Consider the following 19,567-nt stretch of genomic DNA (forward strand, 5'->3'; position numbering starts at 1 on the left):
TGAGTTATCTCCCCGTTCTCGTCCTTGGGAAGAGTAGACCTTTGGTGGTTTAGGAGAGAGAGCTTAGCACCAAGGACAGGATAGGTCTTTGGAAATGCCAGTGATGCTGCCTAGTTTTAGATATTTGATTTTCTAGCCATTTTATTTAAATGCAGGCATTTGGAAATTGCAAGTAGATGCATATAAAACGTGAAGCTGGCCTCCACTAAGAGCAGGTTTGTGTTCAACTGTACTATATTCTGCTATGTGAAGTCTTCATTATACACTGGCTGCTTTGACCTTTCCTTGAAAGCAGTCAGCCTCTGAAATTGCAGGAGAAAATGGAAAGGTTTTGAAAGACTTGCCTCCTAAGCACAAGTACTGCAGAATATTTAGCACTTAAAACTTTAAACCTTTAACTTTTCAGACTATAATTTCTTAATTGCTTAGAGACATAGCATAGTCCTGGTACAGCAAACTCTAATAACATACGATTGCCTTAACTTTTGTTCTGCTACACAACGGTTTATGTTTCCCTGCTGGGTGTTAATTATTTTTTCCTCAGATTTCAGAAGACACTTTGGCAGTCTGATGGGACAGGGCCAAAAATTTCAGTCTCAAGCTGGGAGGTCTATACAAAGGATTGAATTCTGAACCGTAAATTTAAAATTAATTTCATGTAAAAAGACAAATATATTGAGTGAACTTCTACTGTAGTCTTTCTAGCAATGACGCCTCTAATTTCAGAAAGTAAATCAGTCTTGGCTGCTGCTAACTATATGCTTTGTTCATGCTTTGTGGCATTCTAACACAGGCTGCTGTTGAACTAATTATTGCCCAGAAAAGGAAGGAAATACGATGTGGAAGATGCAGAGCTTGATCCACAGTTCCTCTTGAACTCTGTGGGAGTCTTTCTGTTGATTCTCATGAAATTTTGCATCAGGTCTATGGAGCACAAGTTCAGCTCTCCAGAAAAAGTCTATGGCTATTAGAACAATAAAAGCAAACTTCGTACTTGCGGTTTTATTCAGTGTCATGATATTAAAAAGAAATCTTACTTGCATTCGGTCATATAGGGCCTGACTGATTTCTTCTGTAGTTGTTCTTTTTATCTTGATGCTTAGTTTTTCCCTGTTTAAGAAGAAATAAATAATTCTTTCTGGAAGCTTAAATTAAGAAGCCACCTACATCTTTGTTTAAACATAATAATGTAAAGTTGTTTTCATTCCATCTCTTTTATGATTTTTTTTCCCTTCTTTTCCTGATGAATTTCTGTGATTAGATTAAATTCCTCAGTTTGTGGTTTTAGTTAATTTGCATTTTGGTAATTTTTTTAGCCAAAATGTTTCTAGGACACTTAATAATGTTCACACACTTTTGTTTTTCTTTTACATATAGGTACTATTGGATACAATCAAAGAAATAGGATAGATACTCTTATGTATCTTCTAGCCTATCCACAAAAGCCAATGGTAAAAACAAAAACAATTGAACTGATAGATTTTGAGAAACTGCCTGCTGGACAGAATGCCACAGTTGCTGTGATGAGCTACAGTGGTTACGATATCGAAGATGCTCTTGTCTTAAACAAGGCCTCTTTGGACAGAGGTAAGAACCATCAGTTCTTTCCCACTTCTCTAATGTGTTGTCTGAATACATGTTTTAATAAACTCATTGTCTCAAGGTGTTATCCTGTAACAACTCTTATTGCGGTTACAAATAGTACATCTCCGATTAAGAAATCAAATTCCAAGACTGCTTTAAATGTTTTTGTTTGTTTTCTGCATGAATAGTGATTGTAATTCCATGCTTGCAGTAGTGCAGTGAAGTTGCCAACATGTGGATAAACTTCTGAGTATGGATATTCTAAGAAAAAATGGCTAACTGGTCCCTTTTTGAAAATACTTAGCTTACAAAATATGTAAGGTATTAGATAATCTGTTCTGTTGGGCTTGCTTTTTAGGTGGTTACATGAACCTTTGTTCATTACTGACAGAGGGGTCTCGTTATTTTCACCAGTAACAAAAGCAATAGATTAAATTTGACTTTTGAAAGTATTTGGGAAAGGAATAAACATGTGGCAGTTTGTGTAATTGTGAACTTGATGCTCTGAGGGAGCAATAGCAGTATTGCCTACTTTCTGAGAGAAAATAATAGTATTGTGTAAAGCAAAATAATTTAGTGTTTATTCAGAGATAAACTAATGACCCACTTCCTTAAAAAAAAAAAAATCTATGCATGCAGTGTATTTTAAGTAAAAGTACATAAGCACCAAAGAGAAGTTAACTAAGTGAAATCAATGTTTGTGCTGGTCTGGCCTGTCGCGCTCTCCACAATTCTTCAGCGCTTTATGTTAATGCTGCTGGGGGTTGGAGGAGAGTTTCCTGAAAACTTAGTCTCTCTTCTCTGTCTTTTCTAAATAAATTCCATTGAGAGAAGACATAGTGCGTGTGATCAAATTGGTTTTAGTTTCGGGTGGCCAAAATCAGGTTCTTCCATGACTTTATTCCTCCACACACTCCGTTCCTCCTAGTTGCTAGGCAGCAATAATAGTATTCCTAGACATGTATCTTTGGCATTAATGTCTGCTGCATTTAATTTATGCCTCCTTTTCTAAAACAACAACAGGCGTGATTTAAAACTGAATGTTTTTTTTTTTCTGGTAGACTGGTAACATTTACAGGGAGAGCTGTAGTGCTTGTCAGGAGTCACTTGACATAATCTAAAGATATAGAGCTACTGTATGTGGCCGCAACCATCTTTCAAATGAACCAAAATAACGTAGGATTATTAGAAAGCCTTGCTCTTGGCTGTCCGTAATTCTAAATGGGATGAAAGTGTTTGATATTGTGGCTGGTTGCTGTACTTGGAGAGAAATTCCAGAGATGCTACTTTTCTCATCTAAAATCCAGAACAAACCTATTTTATAACAATATATGTAATTCAGAATTCTTTCAGCTGGGAAAAAGTGAGTAATGTGGTGATTATATGAAACATTCAATCAGTACTTTCCTGGTAGGCTAGCTTGTGTCAACCACAAACATGAGTAAAAGTTCAGGTTTCTTAGAACTCCCGAAAGGAAGAGGTGCTTTTCTCATCCTGTTACATCTCTTCTCCTATGTTATGTCTCCCTGTGGACCACCAAAGGTAAGAGAAGTGATGCGTGTGTGTGTGTGTGTGCACAGAGGTATAGAAGGGGATTAGCACAACTTCAGAATTGGACCATAGTCCAATTGTCTAAAAAAAGTAACGTGCATGATCTGATTTTTAAACTGTGAGCTACTAGGTATCCATGTACAATGTTAGGCATATTCAAGACAATGAATAATCTAACTAATAAAAAATATTTTATATTCTGTAGCTCAGTAGATGGTGCAGCATTCTCGTTTTATTCTGGTAACATGATATAAAGAATCTTTGAACTCCTAGGCAGATGAGTTTGCATTACATTTTAGGTTTTGGAAGGTGCCTTGTGTATAAGAATGCCAAGTGTACATTGAAACGTTACACAAACCAGACATTTGATAAAGTTATGGGTCCGATGTTGGATGCAGCTACCCGTAAACCAATCTGGCGCCATGAAATTTTAGATGCTGACGGTATCTGCTCTCCAGGTATGTCAAACTACATGTTCAGTCACTGAGTGTTCATAATCTGAGGTAGAACTTAATATTCTGTTAATATTTCTTGTGCACCTTGTTTTATACTTAGTGTAATTAATTTTTTTCTTGAAGGTAACAGGGTTTTAATGGAAAATTAAAAAACGTTAGTTTCTGAAAGCAGCGTGGTAGCAGCCATTGGGAGTTTTTCTGTGCATGAGAAAAGGGAGCTTTAATTTTAAGTAGAAGAGTGAGTCTTTAACAGTGTGAATCTATTGAAGCATTAGAACTTGTATTCTTCTTACATCTTCAAACTGGCAAACTTTTAATACTGTAGGTTTTTTACTGTTTGTCTCTCATATGTTCTGTTGTTGTTTTTAAGGATAGATTCCTTATTATTTTGATTTCATAAGTCAAAACATCCTAGCATGCTGTCAATTAATGCAATTGTTTGAGAAAGTAAAACCTTGTGTGTTTAACACTTTAGAAATATGTTTGGAGAGAGATAAGAAAACAAATACAATTGCATTTAATTATGAGGATAGGTGTATAACTTTCCAGTGGAAATAAATTTGAGAAAGATTCCTTCCATACTGTCATCCTTCAGTTAGGAAACAGCTTAATAGATCTGCTGAGATCTAATAAGGAAGGTGCTATAAAAGGCACAAAACTTAAATCCATTATAGCAACACAGTTGGGTCACTTTTGCTCTTTAGCACATCACAATCGAGCTTTCAAAGTTAATAAAAAGGCAAGAATCTTCTAAAGTGTTAGGATAGATAGGACTGGGATGGACTCCAGACTGAGGCTGTTCTCAGCTTGTAGGTAAAAACCTCTTTGAAACGGTGTATTTGGACAGAAAAGAGACATAGGCTGAAGTTCAGTGTAATTTTGTGGAGGAGGTGGAAGGCAGGTACTTGATGTGCATTAGTATCATTGGGCACGCTATGGGTCTGATTTTCTATGTGAAGGGCAGGATAAGGGAATGGAGGGGAAAACAGCAGGTGTATGAGACCAGAATCAACAGTAAAAAAGTAATTGCAAGGAGAGGCTGAAAGTAGTCTTGCACAATTCATTGTGGAAATGATGTGATGTCCAAAATTTAAGTGTGAATTTCTAAAATTTGTCACGGTATTGCTTGTTAATTTTCACCTTACTTAAGGCAGATTACTTCAGATGCTTTTGTGTATTCTTTAGATCCATGGTATGTTGAATAGCTATTCTTATAGTGCACCCAGCATGCAAGCTATTCTGTTTTGGTTTACCAAAAAAAGGTAGTTTAATGATTCCCTTACCATGCAATATTTAATAAAATAACATGGCCTACTTCCTGGACATCTTCCTCCCAGTTTGTCTTCCAGCTTACCTTTTTTTAAAGCTTAAAAAATATTTCTAACATAAGTAGCCAGATATGTTTCCATGGTGCTTTTTTTCTTGTTCTTTGAAGGTGAAAAAGTAGAAAATAAGCAAGTCCTTGTGAACAAATCTATGCCAACTGTGACTCAGACGCCTCTGGAAGGAAGTAGTGTGCCCCAGCAGCCACAGTACAAAGATGTGCCAGTAACGTATGTTGCATCATAACTTTATACTTGGGGAGGTTACATGGAGGAAAGGTACCTGAGAAAATATTCAGTTCTAGAAAAGGCAAAGGAATAAAATTCCCTCTGCAAATTAGACCTAGTTCTGTAGGTCTTGATTTTTCACAGGATTTTTCAGAGCTTAGGTTATTTTCAGAAGTGCCTAGCCACATAATCACTAGTAAGTTAGATCCAGACACCTGAAAGACTGGAGTTGAAAAGAGAAGGAGGAACCCTCCTGAAGATGTATGTATAGAGAGGAATTACTCAGTAGGTTCTCAGGAGAAACCAAGGAGAGACCTAAGACAGTGACAGAGGGGAGAGGAGTCACTCATGAATGAAGTGATGGAGAAACAGGTGAAAAGCAGGATGAGTGGGAAGGCAGAGAACACGTGTATTAGTGAGGGGCACATCTCCTCTATACTGGCTCCCACAGAAAATGGCCAGTGCTGACTGGTGCTCAGCCTTCACTTTTCCAGGCAGGAGGCCAGGAGGTGGAGGCCTTATTGTCTCAGAGGCTGACAGTCAGCTCATCTGGCTACACCATTTAGGCATTCTTTACCAAGACACCAGTGAATGGGAAAGGACAGTCCCTACGAGTTTTTCTATCCTGTCCTTAAAGGACAGGAGAGAGCTTCTGAGGCGTGGGATGAAAATTTTGCAGTAAGCGTTAAAATAAATAGATAAATGATGAGGAGTTTTCACTGTTTTGTCAGGAATAGCCTTGACAGTTTGGTAGATTAGCAAGCAGTTACAGTGTTAAAGAGCAGGGCAAGCAATTGGTGCCCAGATCAAAAGGGGCAGAATTAGCTTTGCTGCACTTCTGTGTGTTTCATAACCAACAGAAAGCTCTAGGTTTACTCCTACAAGATATTAATAAAGTAGTGGGGCAACAGTGTGATTATCAAGAGAAAAGGAGTAATCCTGCCAGGTAAAGACATGGATCTGAGTTTAGGTGTCATAGTTTGGCCATCTCAGCTACCCGAACAGTGAGACACAATAACCTCCTAAATAAGGTATTAAAATTTGTTCTACCCTCATTCTGCAATATCTAGAAAAAAGCTGATAGCAGTATAATTTTCTTTTCCTTCCTGCTCTGTCATGCCTACCTCTTTTTCTTCCCCCACCATCACGCCTCCAAAATCTCTGCATCTCGGACTCTAGAGTTCATCTCTTTCTGTATCTCGTACTATGTTCTGCCCGTGTTTTATTTCCACACCTGCACCTGATGAATAGTTTGACTCAGGATATTATGCCTTAATTTTCTTCTTAAGGTCTCGTGGTATATTCCTTAAACTCTCTTCTTCAGCTATAACTCTCTATGTGGCTTTTGTTTATTTAACTGAAGATCCAGAAAATTGCAATATACCAGGAACCTTTCTTCCTTCAAGGAGAGCCCATGTGGCAAAAAAACATACCTTGTTCTTTACAAGTTCAGCTTAATTCTCCCTTTGTTTCTATTGTATCTCTTAAGCCTTTTCTTTTCCAGAAACATACTGTACTCTGGAACTTTATAGATATATAATCTTTGCTCCATTGGCCTCCCATATATAAGTACCATGAAGACTACAGTTTAGCCAGAAGCTTACCAATACAGATACTTGTTCGTAACTTGTTAGGTTCATAGGTGTAAAAGTAATGTTTTGTTTTCTTGTACTAGCTACAAAGGTGCGACTGATTCTTATATTGAAAAAGTAATGATTTCATCAAATGCAGAGGATGCTTTCTTGATTAAAATGTTGTTGAGGCAAACTAGACGTCCAGAAATTGGAGATAAATTTAGCAGTCGTCATGGGCAGAAAGGTAAGCTACACATTTAATAAAAATAAATGCATGTTTGGTATGCCTCCTACACATACATAATATCATTGTGCATGTTTCCATTGATTGGTTCAGATCTTTTATGAATGCAGCAATAGAAGACCATATTCCTTTTTTGGTTAAGTTCAACTAATTTAGCAGTGATGTTTCTGGAACTGAGGAGAGGAATTGGCAAATACAACTCTGTGTTGACTTATGAATCCGGAAAACACAGTAGTTGCCCATTTTAAACAAGAAGAGGGTTTTGAGTTTTGTTAGGGTTTGGTTTTTTTTTTCCCCTAGTGTGAATTTGGTTTTAGGTGACAGGTTTGTCAATGGGTTATCAAGAGTGAGATTGGAGGAAAGAGTGAAAGGGCATATTCTGAATGGACAGAAAAGGCAGAGGTGGAATGGGATGTTTGCAGGTCATCTGTGCAGGTATATTGCTCTAAAGACAAGACTGCAGATAGATTGCTCAGGGCCATGGTGTAAAAGGGAAGTAAATCAGGAATGCGACTAGGAGTGCACTAGCAGAGACCAGAAGGAAGGGGAAAATGTTTTCAAAAGTACACCTGGCACATCATCTGGGTATCTACTAGGAAGCTGCTTGGTGGCATGTAGCTCTCTAGTGTTATAAGAAAGATAAAAATCAGGAGCCTGTTTCCATATCTGTTGAAAAAAGTGGTGGATTCCCTTTCACCTTAATGGCAAAAAAAGGTGACTCAGAACAACCTATCTGAATCTCAAAGACTGGGAGTTGTGGGAGGGGTGTTTAGAAGAAAGTGACTGAAAATAGTCTGACTGTAACTAACTTAAAAGCATGTTTTGATCCCATTGGTCCCAATGTGGGACAAGTTTTGACATGTTTTCATTTATCTGTACAGTTGTAAAATCTAGATTTTTAGTACTTTCAGCATGACCTTCTGCCTTACTGGATGTGCTGTGCTAAACCTATTACCCAAATGTTGTAGTCTTGGTACATTTTTAGATCTTATTTTGGTTTGAGAACATTGCTCGGACTCTTTGTCAGATGTGGTGGGGAGACAAAGAGGTTGATATTAGCAAATCCTTTCCATTGGACTCCTTTCCTGTTACTGGGTAAATGTGATACTGTCTTAGTAACTATTGTAACAAAAAAAATCCTTACTTCCTTGCTTTGATTTCTGAGAAACTGGAACAAGAGCACTGAGTATAAAGCATGCCAGCCTCTTGCATCTGGTAACGTAAGTGTCTGCTAGGTCTGCATGGAGGGCAGAGGGAGGAAACTGAGGAAATAACTGAGGACACTGTTTAGTTTTGAAACATTAATACTTAAAGGTAGTTGTAGCCAATGAACTTTGCAGTAATACATCAAATTATGATACTAGCTAGGGGACGTTGTCTTGCAAACAAACTGGCCTTCAAGAGCAGCGTTCTCTTTGTCAGAAGACACATGGAAGAGAGAACGCTTTTTGTTAGGAGAAGCTCCCTGAAGGTGTCCCTTTCAGCACTGTGTGACATGGTCCCACTCTCCTCCCAGCATCATGTTGGGTTTGACCTTGTGCTGACTCACATCCTGTATTCTTGGAGCAGAACCAGAGAGCTCTGTGCGCAAATACGCCCTGGAGTCAGTCAGCACAGAGATGGTACTTTCACAACATCCATATATAGATCTGAGCCAGTGAAAAGAGATGAAACTGCAATGAATGTCACCAGTACACAGGCAGTATCCAGCTCTAGAGCTCTCTTAAATGAAGCTTAAACAGAATTGTCTCAGGCTTATGCAGTGCCTGTGTGATGGGAAGATGTATGAAGATTGGTTGCTTACAGATAGAACCCAGGCACAAGTAAGCAGTAATTTTTATAATGCTTCATGCCACTATTTACTTCTTTACTCACATGTGTAGCCTGAAGTCAAACCTGAGGTCATTTGTGACTTTCTGGGGCTATGGAAGTATATAAGCATCAGTGGCAATGAGGTGGCCAGGTGTAACTGCGGTGAAAGACTGCATCCCTGTTGTGAGATGCAGGGCTAGCCACAGTAATCTTCATTTCTGTAGTCTCCAGGTTTGGTGATCAGGACATCTACCTAGAGCAAACCTATCAATCAAAAGAGGCGAAATGAGTACAAAAGGCAGTAGTTGATCATAACGTCAGCTGTTGCCAGATGTTGCCTCAAGTTCTTTGTGTGTGTTTTCTATGGAGTATGGTCAACACAGGCTTTCTCAGTACATCTATATCTCTCCAAGATCACGCTTAGTTCCGCAGTATCTTACCATAGACCAATAATACTGGTTCTTGAAACTCTGTATTCTAAAGACATCCTTCCATTGTTTCTGCTGTCATTAAGGAATAGAAACTTTTCTGATAAGCATTGAAACTTCTTTCCTCATTGTATTTTCAAGATGGATTTTGAACTAAAAATAGGAAGCAATTCTCACTGAGTCCGCAAGTGATTTGGAGAGCAGTACCTATTGAAGGCTTCAGAAAAGTAAAGCAGCAGCAGTACCTTCTTGACTTCCCTTTTAAAATCCAGTTTGTGGACTACAGCCATATAGGATAGTTTCAGTAATTGAGAGGGAAGATGATTAGCTTCAGAGGCAAACAGAAAGAGTTGAGCACTTGGAATGGTTCAACTGCCCCATTTCTTCCTTCTCTCCAGGAAGATTCTCCTTCAGGAAGATTTTGTAGACAGTCTCTTTCAAATAATTTTTCAATTTCATACCCAATGAAGGTGCGTGGTACTTCTAAGCCTATGACTGCTTTCAGATCAAAGACCATTTCTTCATATATTTTGAGCTTTGTCTAATTAGTCTTTTCTCCTTATAAGTGACATGTGACATTTTAATTGCAACTTACTTTATAACAACATGATCAGTACTGTGCCGAACAAATTTTCTTACTAGAATTGAAAAAAAAAAAAAAATCCTTCAAATGGTATTAAAGAAGCTGCTCCATTAATCCTGGTAAATATTTATGGACGTTTGCATGAAAAATTGAAGCAGGTAAGATTTTTCTGCTAGCTCAGGCTATTGATGTGCACCTATTGAAATAGCTAAATAGGATTTAAATGAAACTGATTTTCATACCTCTCAAAAAAATCAAGAAAAAGGGTGCTCCACAAATCTAAAATCATCAGAGGAGAAAAGGTGGAAGAGTGAGAGAAGGAAACAAAATTATGTCGGGCAGGCGGCAATATGGCTTGAGGGCATGGAGAGCCTTCCATACCACTAAATGCACATAAGGCATCTCACAGTCTAGAACAAGCTCATTTTAGAGGTCTTGAAGGACAGACATCTCACGAGTACTTTCACTACTCATGACCCTGATATTCATGGTCAAATGCAGAAACAACTAATATGCACTGTACTGGAATCTGGTGGTATTTTCTTTAATATCCCAAAAGCCACAGAAAGTAATATTTTTTTCCCCGTAAGTAAAATAACCTGTGGAAATCCCATGAGAATGAAAAACAATATCCTAAATGCTGTAGAGAACTTGAAGCACACCCATCGTTATGTCTGGCATTGTATCAGGCTAAAATGGCTGATCCCCCATGTATCTGTGCTTTGGACCTATAAAAATAATAACCCAAACCCATCAATTATTCAGCATAGCCAATGTCCCTTTCAGCTTGGTTCTGGAGATATGAGTGGGAGTGTTGCAACAGCTGTGTTTGCAGGCATGTGCTTGTTAGCAGGACATCGATCTGTAGTAATGTCTTGTGGTTGGAGGAGTGATCGTATTCTACTAGGATACATATTCTTCCTGGTAGTAGACCTCTCAGTTCACTGACTTGTAGTATATTATGGGGAGAGATGATACAATAAATAGGAGAAAGGAGAAGTGTGCTTAGTGGAGAAGATACATGTATTAGATACCAAGAAAAAAAATACTGGCAAGAACAATGGAGTCTACTGTTTTGCAACTTCAGTATACAGTGAAGAACAAGATACTGACATTAATCTTAGATTAAAGGCAATGATAGAACTGGAGAAAAAGCATGAAATGGAAGGGGAAAATATTCTTTGCTAGCTGTTTAAAAATATAGCTAGTGTCATCCTCCTCTGATGTCAAATAGGGGAAGGATTGGTTGCAACAGAGGAATATAGACAACTGTGAAACAGAAATCGTAGTACTAACAGTTTAACATTTTTCCATTGAGAGAATTTTTAATTAGCCCTGAATTTGTTCTCTCATCTTTGTCTGAATGCAAGCAATTACCACTTGAAGTTTAATTTGTGAATGTTAGCTTTAAGCCCATCATAGGGCCATTTAAACCTATGATAAGCTTAAACTAACAAGTACCTTGATGCAATGAGAAGGAGAGAAAGCATGTTTCTCTCCTTCTTGTGTTGTCAGTCCTTTCTGTGAAGTATTTTTATTTTCTAGAAGGAATGCATGAAGATAAGATCTGATTTCACAGAATGGCAGTAGTAGTTTTAAAATAATTAAATATGAGCAAAATAAGAGGCTGCACAAACCACGTTTCTCAAGTTTTTTTCATGGGCTTTTTCCTGCATTCCGAATTGATTTGTATTCCAAAGCTATACTTTGTCTTCTGCTGAGGCAGAAGGAAGCAGAGTAACAGAATTGGAAAGTGTCTGGGATACGACAGATTAAATGTCACAAACCAGCTTTAGCCTTTTGTTACAGAAGAGGCTTTCGTTAAATATGTAGGTAGATTTTGAAGGCCTCAATAATATAGATCTGTGCTGCTGCCTCTGTATTTGCTGCCTTCTTTGTGTCCTCTCATATGTCAACACTGTATTGGCGAGGGTCACCACTTCTGGCCTGTCCACCACACCCTCTTTTCATTTGAGTCCATGTTTTAAGTACACTTCTTCCAGCCTGTAAAAAGTAGCCTTTCCTTCAAGACCTGTCAATGAAGAAGCATATGAGGAGGAGAAAAAAAACCCAAATGAGGCCGCCACGTTGTGCTGGGAAACGCACCAGCAAATATTTTGCTCTGTCTCAACGTTCATCGTCAAACTGGAAGTTGCAGTAAGATTTGGGAGTGGGACTGTCACTTTAGGCTATAAGCCCTTAAGCTTCTAATGTCTGACAAAAAAACCGTATACCTACCAGGGAGGACTTATCTTGAGCTGTATGACTTTGTTTTAACTATATTGCATTGTATTTTTTCCAGAAGGATAAAGAAACTTTTTTGGTTAATTATTTAGGTTTTAAATCTTGCATTCTTCAAGCAAAGTCACTTTTCAAGCACAGAAGGCTAAAGGATTGTTAAGCTAAAGAAGCTTCATCTGAGTTCCATACAAACTAAATTATTATATTTCCAGATTTCCTCTTGCTTTGCTATACGTCACAATGAGGAAAAAGTTGGGTTCCTTTGATGTGAAAAAAAAGCAATATATCACTTCTCTGAAAGAACATTTCTCAGTCTCTCATGTGAAAAAGGATTAACACCTCCAACAAAGGTCCTGTAGATCACAGAACTAAGCAGCAATACTGAACGGTATTCCTGAGGAGTGGAAAAACTGTATTTAAGCAAGAGATTGTTTGAACTGGCAAACAGAAGCTTTTTAATAGCTGAAGATCTAAGATAAAGGATTAAACCTTTCTGAAGTATCTGCACTTAAACAACTCTAAAGACAAGGAAGCGAGTTTAAATTCATGAAAGATGGTCTTTGTTTTCCTAAATGAACCGTGTTCTTTAGTGTCAAAACAAAATCCATTCACAGCATTGTCAACTGCATAAACTTTGTGACAATACCGCTTATCTACCGAAGTCTGACCTTGCTTACTTTTTAAAATTTTTACTGGGTTGAGCATCTGCCTTCTGCTTGCCTAACTTCATAGTTGAGAACAACTTCTTTCTCCTTTTAATGGGCACTTGGACAGTATGTATAAGCAGAACATGTAAAGAAAGATGTTAGTTTTAAATAGCTACTTGTGTCATATTCCCCCACGTTTCAAGTCAGACTTAGTACTTTATCTCTAATAAAACATCAGTGGGTTTATAGGAATTAAATGGTTGAAGTGGTTTTAAAAATAATTTGCTGTTATCGACTGCAGGAATGCGGGATGATTAGTAGTTATTAGTAGAAGTAGGAATTTCTTACCTTATTTTTATCTTCAGAAGTTGAATATGAGAAAATGAGATGTCAGAATGCCATTAAAACTTCTCATACTGTTTTTTCTATTTATTTTTAACAAAACTGCTGCTTAGCTTGCTGTCTTAAGAAGAAAATTACAGCATTTTTTATCTCAAGCAGCAAACAGGTAACCTTCTGACCTTTTCAGTAAATCCTCAACTGAACCTCTGAAATTAGGGTGATTTAGCATTTTATGGCACAGAATAAAAATCTCTAGTTCTGTTTCCAAATAGTGTATCCTGAACACACATTTTATTAAGCTCTTGACTCATTCAGCCATGTGTATTTTGTAAAGTTCCTATGGTTATTGTTTTACAATAGCTGCTTCCAGAAGCATTGTAAGGGTTTCAATTAATCAGCTCTTTGTGTGCTTCAGACTATGCAAATTTATCACATCAGACCATTCAGCAGCTCATGGGAAAGCAGTGTACAAACTGTATTGTCTTCTAGCACCTCCTCTCATTTAGAGTGATGTTTTTAATAAGAAAACTAATCAAGTTTACTTATGCATTATTTATCTGTTAATTTTAATTCTGTTCTTTACCTCTTATGTCAAATGGGATGTAGCAAGTGATATGATAGATCAGTGAATGATTCAAGATTGAACAAAGCTTATGTGATACAGCACTTTTTTTCTTCTGGACCTGTTTTATGCTTAGTTAGCCAACACGATATGTAATTAGAGTTTTGAAGCAGATGTACATTTTTGTTTAGCCTTACTAATTTTTGCAAATCTCTTTGTCACTTGTCCACGATATATGGCGCTGTGTTACAGCTACAGCTCCTCTTAATTACATTACATAGTCTTATTTCTCAGGAGTACTTCCAAATTCTGGCAAATCTGGTAAATCTAAAATAGCCGCCTTTCAAGTTAGTTTTAGCTCTTTTACCACCATATCATTAGAATAAGTAAACAAGCACATTTAGTAAGGCGCTTCTTTTTATCTTGCTGATAGAAACCGGTATTACTGCTGCTTCTATTCACTTAGTCTCCTTTGCTCTCTAATGTCCCTCCTGCTGGTAGTAATTAGTTTTCTATATTAGGTTGTTTTGACTTATTTGATGATTTTTTTTCATTTGGCATGTGTGTGTATAGAAGGCATCTTATCGTAGCCGGTGAAAAACTTTCCCATACCGTTGTGTTTTGTCCCTGCCCCCTCCCTGCCATCCCCCTTCCCCCTCGCTGCTGAACTGCAGTTTTACAAGTCTGTGTATGTTCGTGTTTGTCCGCCAACTGTAAAAGGAACCACATAAAAAATACCAATTCTGGAAACCTGAATTTCTCCTGATTAGAAAAAGAAACTCTTAAAGGACAAAAGTATGGGGTTGAGGGGATCTTTATGCTCTGTCAGGGCCTGGTGGAGGTACATGGGTGTTGAGGTGCTGTAGGGATTGATGCAGATAGCGTATGTGAGGATGGGGGCCATCATGCATAGTCGGAGGGCTGTCATTTATTGGCTGGCATACAATAGCGTTGAAAAACACTGCCTATGGCTTTTTTTATACTTGCATGTTAAACCAATGTAGATGTCTGATCTAATTTTATTCTCATTTAAACTGTTATCCTTGCAGTAAACTGCCATGCTTATTAATCCACTTTTTTTTTTGAGGGGGATATCTTAAAAGAATTTGTTAGCATTTTCACTAATTTTTCATCTAAGCTGACGTTATGAAATTGATATACAAAGTGTTTTTTCTCAAATTCAATTTGATTTTCTGTTGAAAAGTGAGAGGTAGCGAGCTGCTGGATGCTTTCTTGCTCAACCAACCAACCCTCTTGTTAGTCCACACACTAAAAAAACATTTTGGTTTTTGTTTTGTCTGGAAAAATAATTGCAGCCTTTTCTGGTGGTTAATGTTTGATTCTGGTCCTAGATGAGAACCCTAATGAGTATAGGTGAGAGCAGATTCAGGCCCATTGCAGTGTAGCATTTAGTCTGAAATTGTATTGCTAAATTTCAGATGCAGCATATAAAAATTGTGAGGGGAAGAGCAATGAACGCAACCAAACTATCTTGTACGTCCTGTGGGAACAATTTTGATGTGATGTCTAAATCAGTAACAATTAGGAAAACTTAAAAACCTGTAGTAAAAGCCACAGAGCAAAGTTACCTACTAGTTTGATTGTGTCCTATTTGTGAATATTGGATGGGGAGTAGTTGAGCAGCTCAGCTGTGAAACTCAGTTTATACTTGGACAGGGCAACATTTGGAACTTGAGGCACCTTCAATCCAGCTTCTTCTTTTCTCCTTTACTGTTTTATTAACCAGTTCCAGGTGATAAGTGCACTTATGTGGATTAATTCACATGGTCACTTTTTCGCAGCTGCTCGGCAATGCAGAACTGCTAGGCTTGCCTTTTGCTGCCCAGTTGCAAACCCCGGCTCAGTGACTGGGGCTGAAAGAGAGTAGCAAATTCAGGAGCTTGCAGCAGTGCAGACCTGCAAATGTTAGTCTCTGAAGAGCTTCTGAAGGCAAGTGACTGCGAAATGCTATCGTTTGCATTTTTAAATGAATTTCAATTACTTGCTTTTCGAAGTAGCGTTATATGTAGGAAAAATGTCTTTCAGCTTTTGAAACAGTTTTTTATGAGAAAGAATGAACTTCCATAAGGCAGAGGGGAGGAAGCAGCTTCTCTCTGTCCTGATCTCTGAATATACATGGGAGTGCTATAAATCTGTTATAAACTCAGTGACTTCTCAAAATACAGAAGCTTAGAATTGGGGTTTTATAGCTGTCTCTTTTTTTCTTCTGTAAAATAGAAACTTTATAAATGGCCTAGTGAGCTTCACATTGCTGGATTCTGTCTAAATATTTTGTTTTTAACTTCTAAGCTCATTATGCTGTCTTTGTGTTAACTTGTATTAAAATCTGTCAGCTATGACTGGTCTCATAACCACAGTCAGCGGACCAGAATAAGTTAATTATTTACTTGTGTCACTAGTGCTCTTCATCTAATGAAATGCACAGCTGTGTTAGATCTGCAGTTGGGTGTGTAGGTCCCATTGTTATACAAGTCAGCGGAGGGTAGAAGCCGCTATGATGGAGAGCCCTCAGTTCTTTCTGCTGTTCTGCCTTTCTGTGTCGATTTCATGGATCTTTTATCATTCACTTTCACACAAAACAAACAACACAGTGGCTGTCTGCTATGGGAACCAGCTTGGCATATAAAAGGTTTTCAGAGCCTAAAGTAATTTTAAGTTAGCTAAGATTTAATTTTTGGCTTACAGGTGCCGTGAAGTCCAGATGCAACCTAATGCTTGCTTAGAAGTAAATGGAAATAAGGCAAAATATACCTATCATGATACATATAATAAAGGATTTATGTATACAATTTTAGGACAAAAAAGCTGGGTGTGTAAGAAATAGTGGGTTGGTTTTTTTCACTTTCACCAAATGATTGCTGCTTGGCAGGAAGCGGTAGGAGGATGTTATTGATTTATCATAATAGAACAATGAAAATTAGTTTCAATAGGTTTAAAAACTAAATACAACAACCCACCCCCTTGCCCCAGATGCTCCAATCTTTTTTCTTTTTTTTTTTTTTTTTTTTTTCCTGCTCCCTTCCCCCATACTTACCATTTTCATTCTATTAACTACTGTCCCGTATACCTATCCCTGTCTTGCTTGGACAGTGGAAGAGGAGCTCCCTCCTGAGCAGACGCCAATATCCCCCTGTGAACTGGCTGGTCGGGGGATGCCTTTTTAGGGATGTAACCAGCACCCTCAGTCTTCCAGGAGCCCCCTCCGTTCCAGGGCTGTTCCCAAAGCATGCTCTGGCAGTTGCAGCAGGCTGATCTCAAATAGCTTGCAGACTTTTTCAGATCTAAGAGCTTCTGGAAGAAATTGTCCAACTGAAACAGTAGCTTTGGTTCAAAGGAGTATGGGCGTAAGCAGCTGCATTTTAACACCTGAATTTGAGTGTTAGATCTCTTGGTCATTTATAGCTGCAGTATGTTGATCTGCAGAATTAACTGTAGAAACAGTTGTATGGGCTGGAAAGAAAATTTTGGGGTGCATGATAGACTATTTTAAATTAGTTTTCATGTTTCTGTTTAATATTTCCTAAATAGTTTTAGAGGTTGCGGAGGGGTGGGGGGGTGGGGTGTGTGTTTGGTTTACATCCAATACTGATAGAGAGTGAAAAAAGCTTCCAAAACTTACAAAGTACAGTTTGTGTTCATGGACTGACAAAATATAAGCAGTCTGGGGAGTGGATTGTACTTTGTAATTCATTGAAAGCAGTCTTTACTCTGCAAATAAATGCTGCCTAAAAAAATCTTTGGGGTTGGTGTTTGTTTTTTTTTTTAATTTTCCCCTACATATCTCCTCTCACTCCCTGTAAAAGTCCTAGCTTGGTTTGTTTTTCTTCACATCATTTAGCAAAGATACATGTGATAAAGAAATTCTGAATCAATAATAATTTTGTATGTCCAAAGAGATACTGCAAGAGGCCCGATTTCTTAAAATTTTTTTTCAGGAAATTATAGCATCAGCTTTAAAAACCAGGCCTCCCTTGAGATGTTCCAGTCTTGACTGGTCAGAAGTTTCTGGTTGCCTCTGAAAACTATCTAAAGCTTTCTTTCCTAATTTGCTAACTCACAAATCACTGAGAGCGTTATGTAAGGGTATGCTAATTTTGCCAGTCCTGTCACAAGGGCTCTCTTCTAGCCTGCAGGTCGTGAGCACTGGTCATGGAAATGAATCTGGGTAAAAAGGGATCCATGAGAAAGAGAGGAGGAGGAAAACACTAAAGAAAATCTGGTGATGAGCGTCAGCCCTGCTGGTGGTTTGCTGTTTGTGAATTGAAATGTTTTCTCTTCTGCAGGGGTGTGTGGACTGATTGTTCCTCAGGAAGACATGCCATTTTGCGATACAGGAATCTGTCCAGATATCATAATGAACCCGCATGGCTTCCCATCGCGTATGACGGTTAGTGGTTATGTTACAATTAAAGAAGCAGTGTCCCCCAATAGGGAAAATGAGGTAGATTAGCTGGAAGAAACAAAAAAAAAGTTTGAAACATGGTTTCACTGAGAACATTCTCCAGTCATCATGGCACGCTCCTATAAGTACTCAGCCCTCTGTTTTGCACGTTTTGAAACATTCTGCTGTAAAAGGAGCAAGGATGCAGGCTGTTCATGCATCATTCTCATGTTGTTCTGTATCAAGCTAATAGGAAAGCAACTGAATACCTCACTTGCACCCTTTCTGTTTGAAAGTTTCTTGCTCTCCCTTTTCCTTCCCTGTTGCCTATGCCCACAAAGCTGTCTGGGGCAGGCTATGAAGCAAAGATTGGAGAGGGGTTTCAATAATAGTTCTAGACCTATATAACTTCTTATATTACAAGCACCTCCCTGGAGCTGATGCAAGTCTTGCATCTGTGCTGAGGGTCACACTAAATACCTTGCAGCCTGGCCTTTATATGGGACCTCCACTTATTACTTCATACAGCCTCTGATCTTTTTTTCTTTGTTAGCTTCTTCCCTTCTGTTCCCCCTACTGCACTGTAGTGTGTCAATCTCTGAGGCTGTTTCCTAGAGCAGAAGGCCACACTGGATCCTGCTCATTTTCCAGACAACTGGAAAAAATGGAGCTTGCCTGATTCTGGACCTTAAAGGTGTTCCCAGACCCTGCAATGAGTGCGGTTTTCCCCCTTCACACAGGAGTACACCCTGATCTTGGGCTGCTTCTGCTCTTCCCATTGCTTGCAATAACCCAGGCTGCCATCTTCAGACACTTTGCCTAGCTAACTTACGCTGTGACCAATCCAGCAAAGTGCCCGTACTAGTGAGCAGGCTGTTAACTCCGCTTTTCTTTGCACAGGTAGGAAAGTTAATTGAACTCCTGGCTGGAAAGGCCGGTGTCCTCGATGGCAGATTTCACTATGGAACAGCTTTTGGAGGCAGTAAAGTTAAGGATGTGTGTGAAGATCTTATTCGCCATGGTTATAACTACCTAGGGAAGGACTACGTAACATCTGGTATCACTGGGTAAGCATCTGCTGTATAGATTTAGATGTTTCAGGGGAGTGGGGAAACCCTGTTGAGACACATCTGAAAAATCTTCTCATGTCTCAGAGCTCAGGAACTTTTTGTTATTTGCAAACTGCTCTATGAGATGGAGGGAAGGGGCTGAAGAATGGTGCCCTTTTTTTTTTGCTGTTGTTGTCTTAGAAGTGTTTTGTGGTTCCACATTTTAAGAATTACTATACTTGCCTGGCTGTAATGTGAATGGCCCTTGTAGTGCATACGAAAATTTCCCAACTTCTACTGCATGGGAAAAAAAGTAAAATCAACGTTTACTTTCTGAGAGGTTGTAAGAATCTTCAAGTTTCTGTTAGCAGCAAATCTTATATATGCTTGGAATCAGGTAAGCATTTTCATGCTGACTTTAATAGTACGGTGAAATATGGATTTGGAGGCAGGTGTCTGTTCCTTGGGAATATTTTGTATGTGCTCTTTTTTCTTTTTTTTTTTCCTTTCGATTACACAATGATTCAGCCTGGCATAATACTC

At 38.5% G+C, this 19,567-nt stretch overlaps 1 protein-coding gene across 1 annotated transcript in view; it reads left to right on the plus strand.

Moving 5' to 3' along the window:
* Positions 1-19,567, plus strand: part of POLR3B (RNA polymerase III subunit B) — an 81,080-nt gene that overhangs the window by 48,361 nt on the left and 13,152 nt on the right. The window contains exons 20-25 of the mRNA XM_075075487.1: positions 1,378-1,587; positions 3,435-3,593; positions 5,026-5,143; positions 6,816-6,958; positions 17,878-17,981; positions 18,876-19,042. Coding sequence (XP_074931588.1) covers positions 1,378-1,587; positions 3,435-3,593; positions 5,026-5,143; positions 6,816-6,958; positions 17,878-17,981; positions 18,876-19,042 — 901 coding nt within the window. The remainder of the gene's footprint in view (positions 1-1,377; positions 1,588-3,434; positions 3,594-5,025; positions 5,144-6,815; positions 6,959-17,877; positions 17,982-18,875; positions 19,043-19,567) is intronic.

The sequence above is a fragment of the Phalacrocorax aristotelis genome, chromosome 1, assembly GCF_949628215.1.
Source record: "Phalacrocorax aristotelis chromosome 1, bGulAri2.1, whole genome shotgun sequence".
NCBI lineage: Eukaryota > Metazoa > Chordata > Aves > Suliformes > Phalacrocoracidae > Phalacrocorax > Phalacrocorax aristotelis.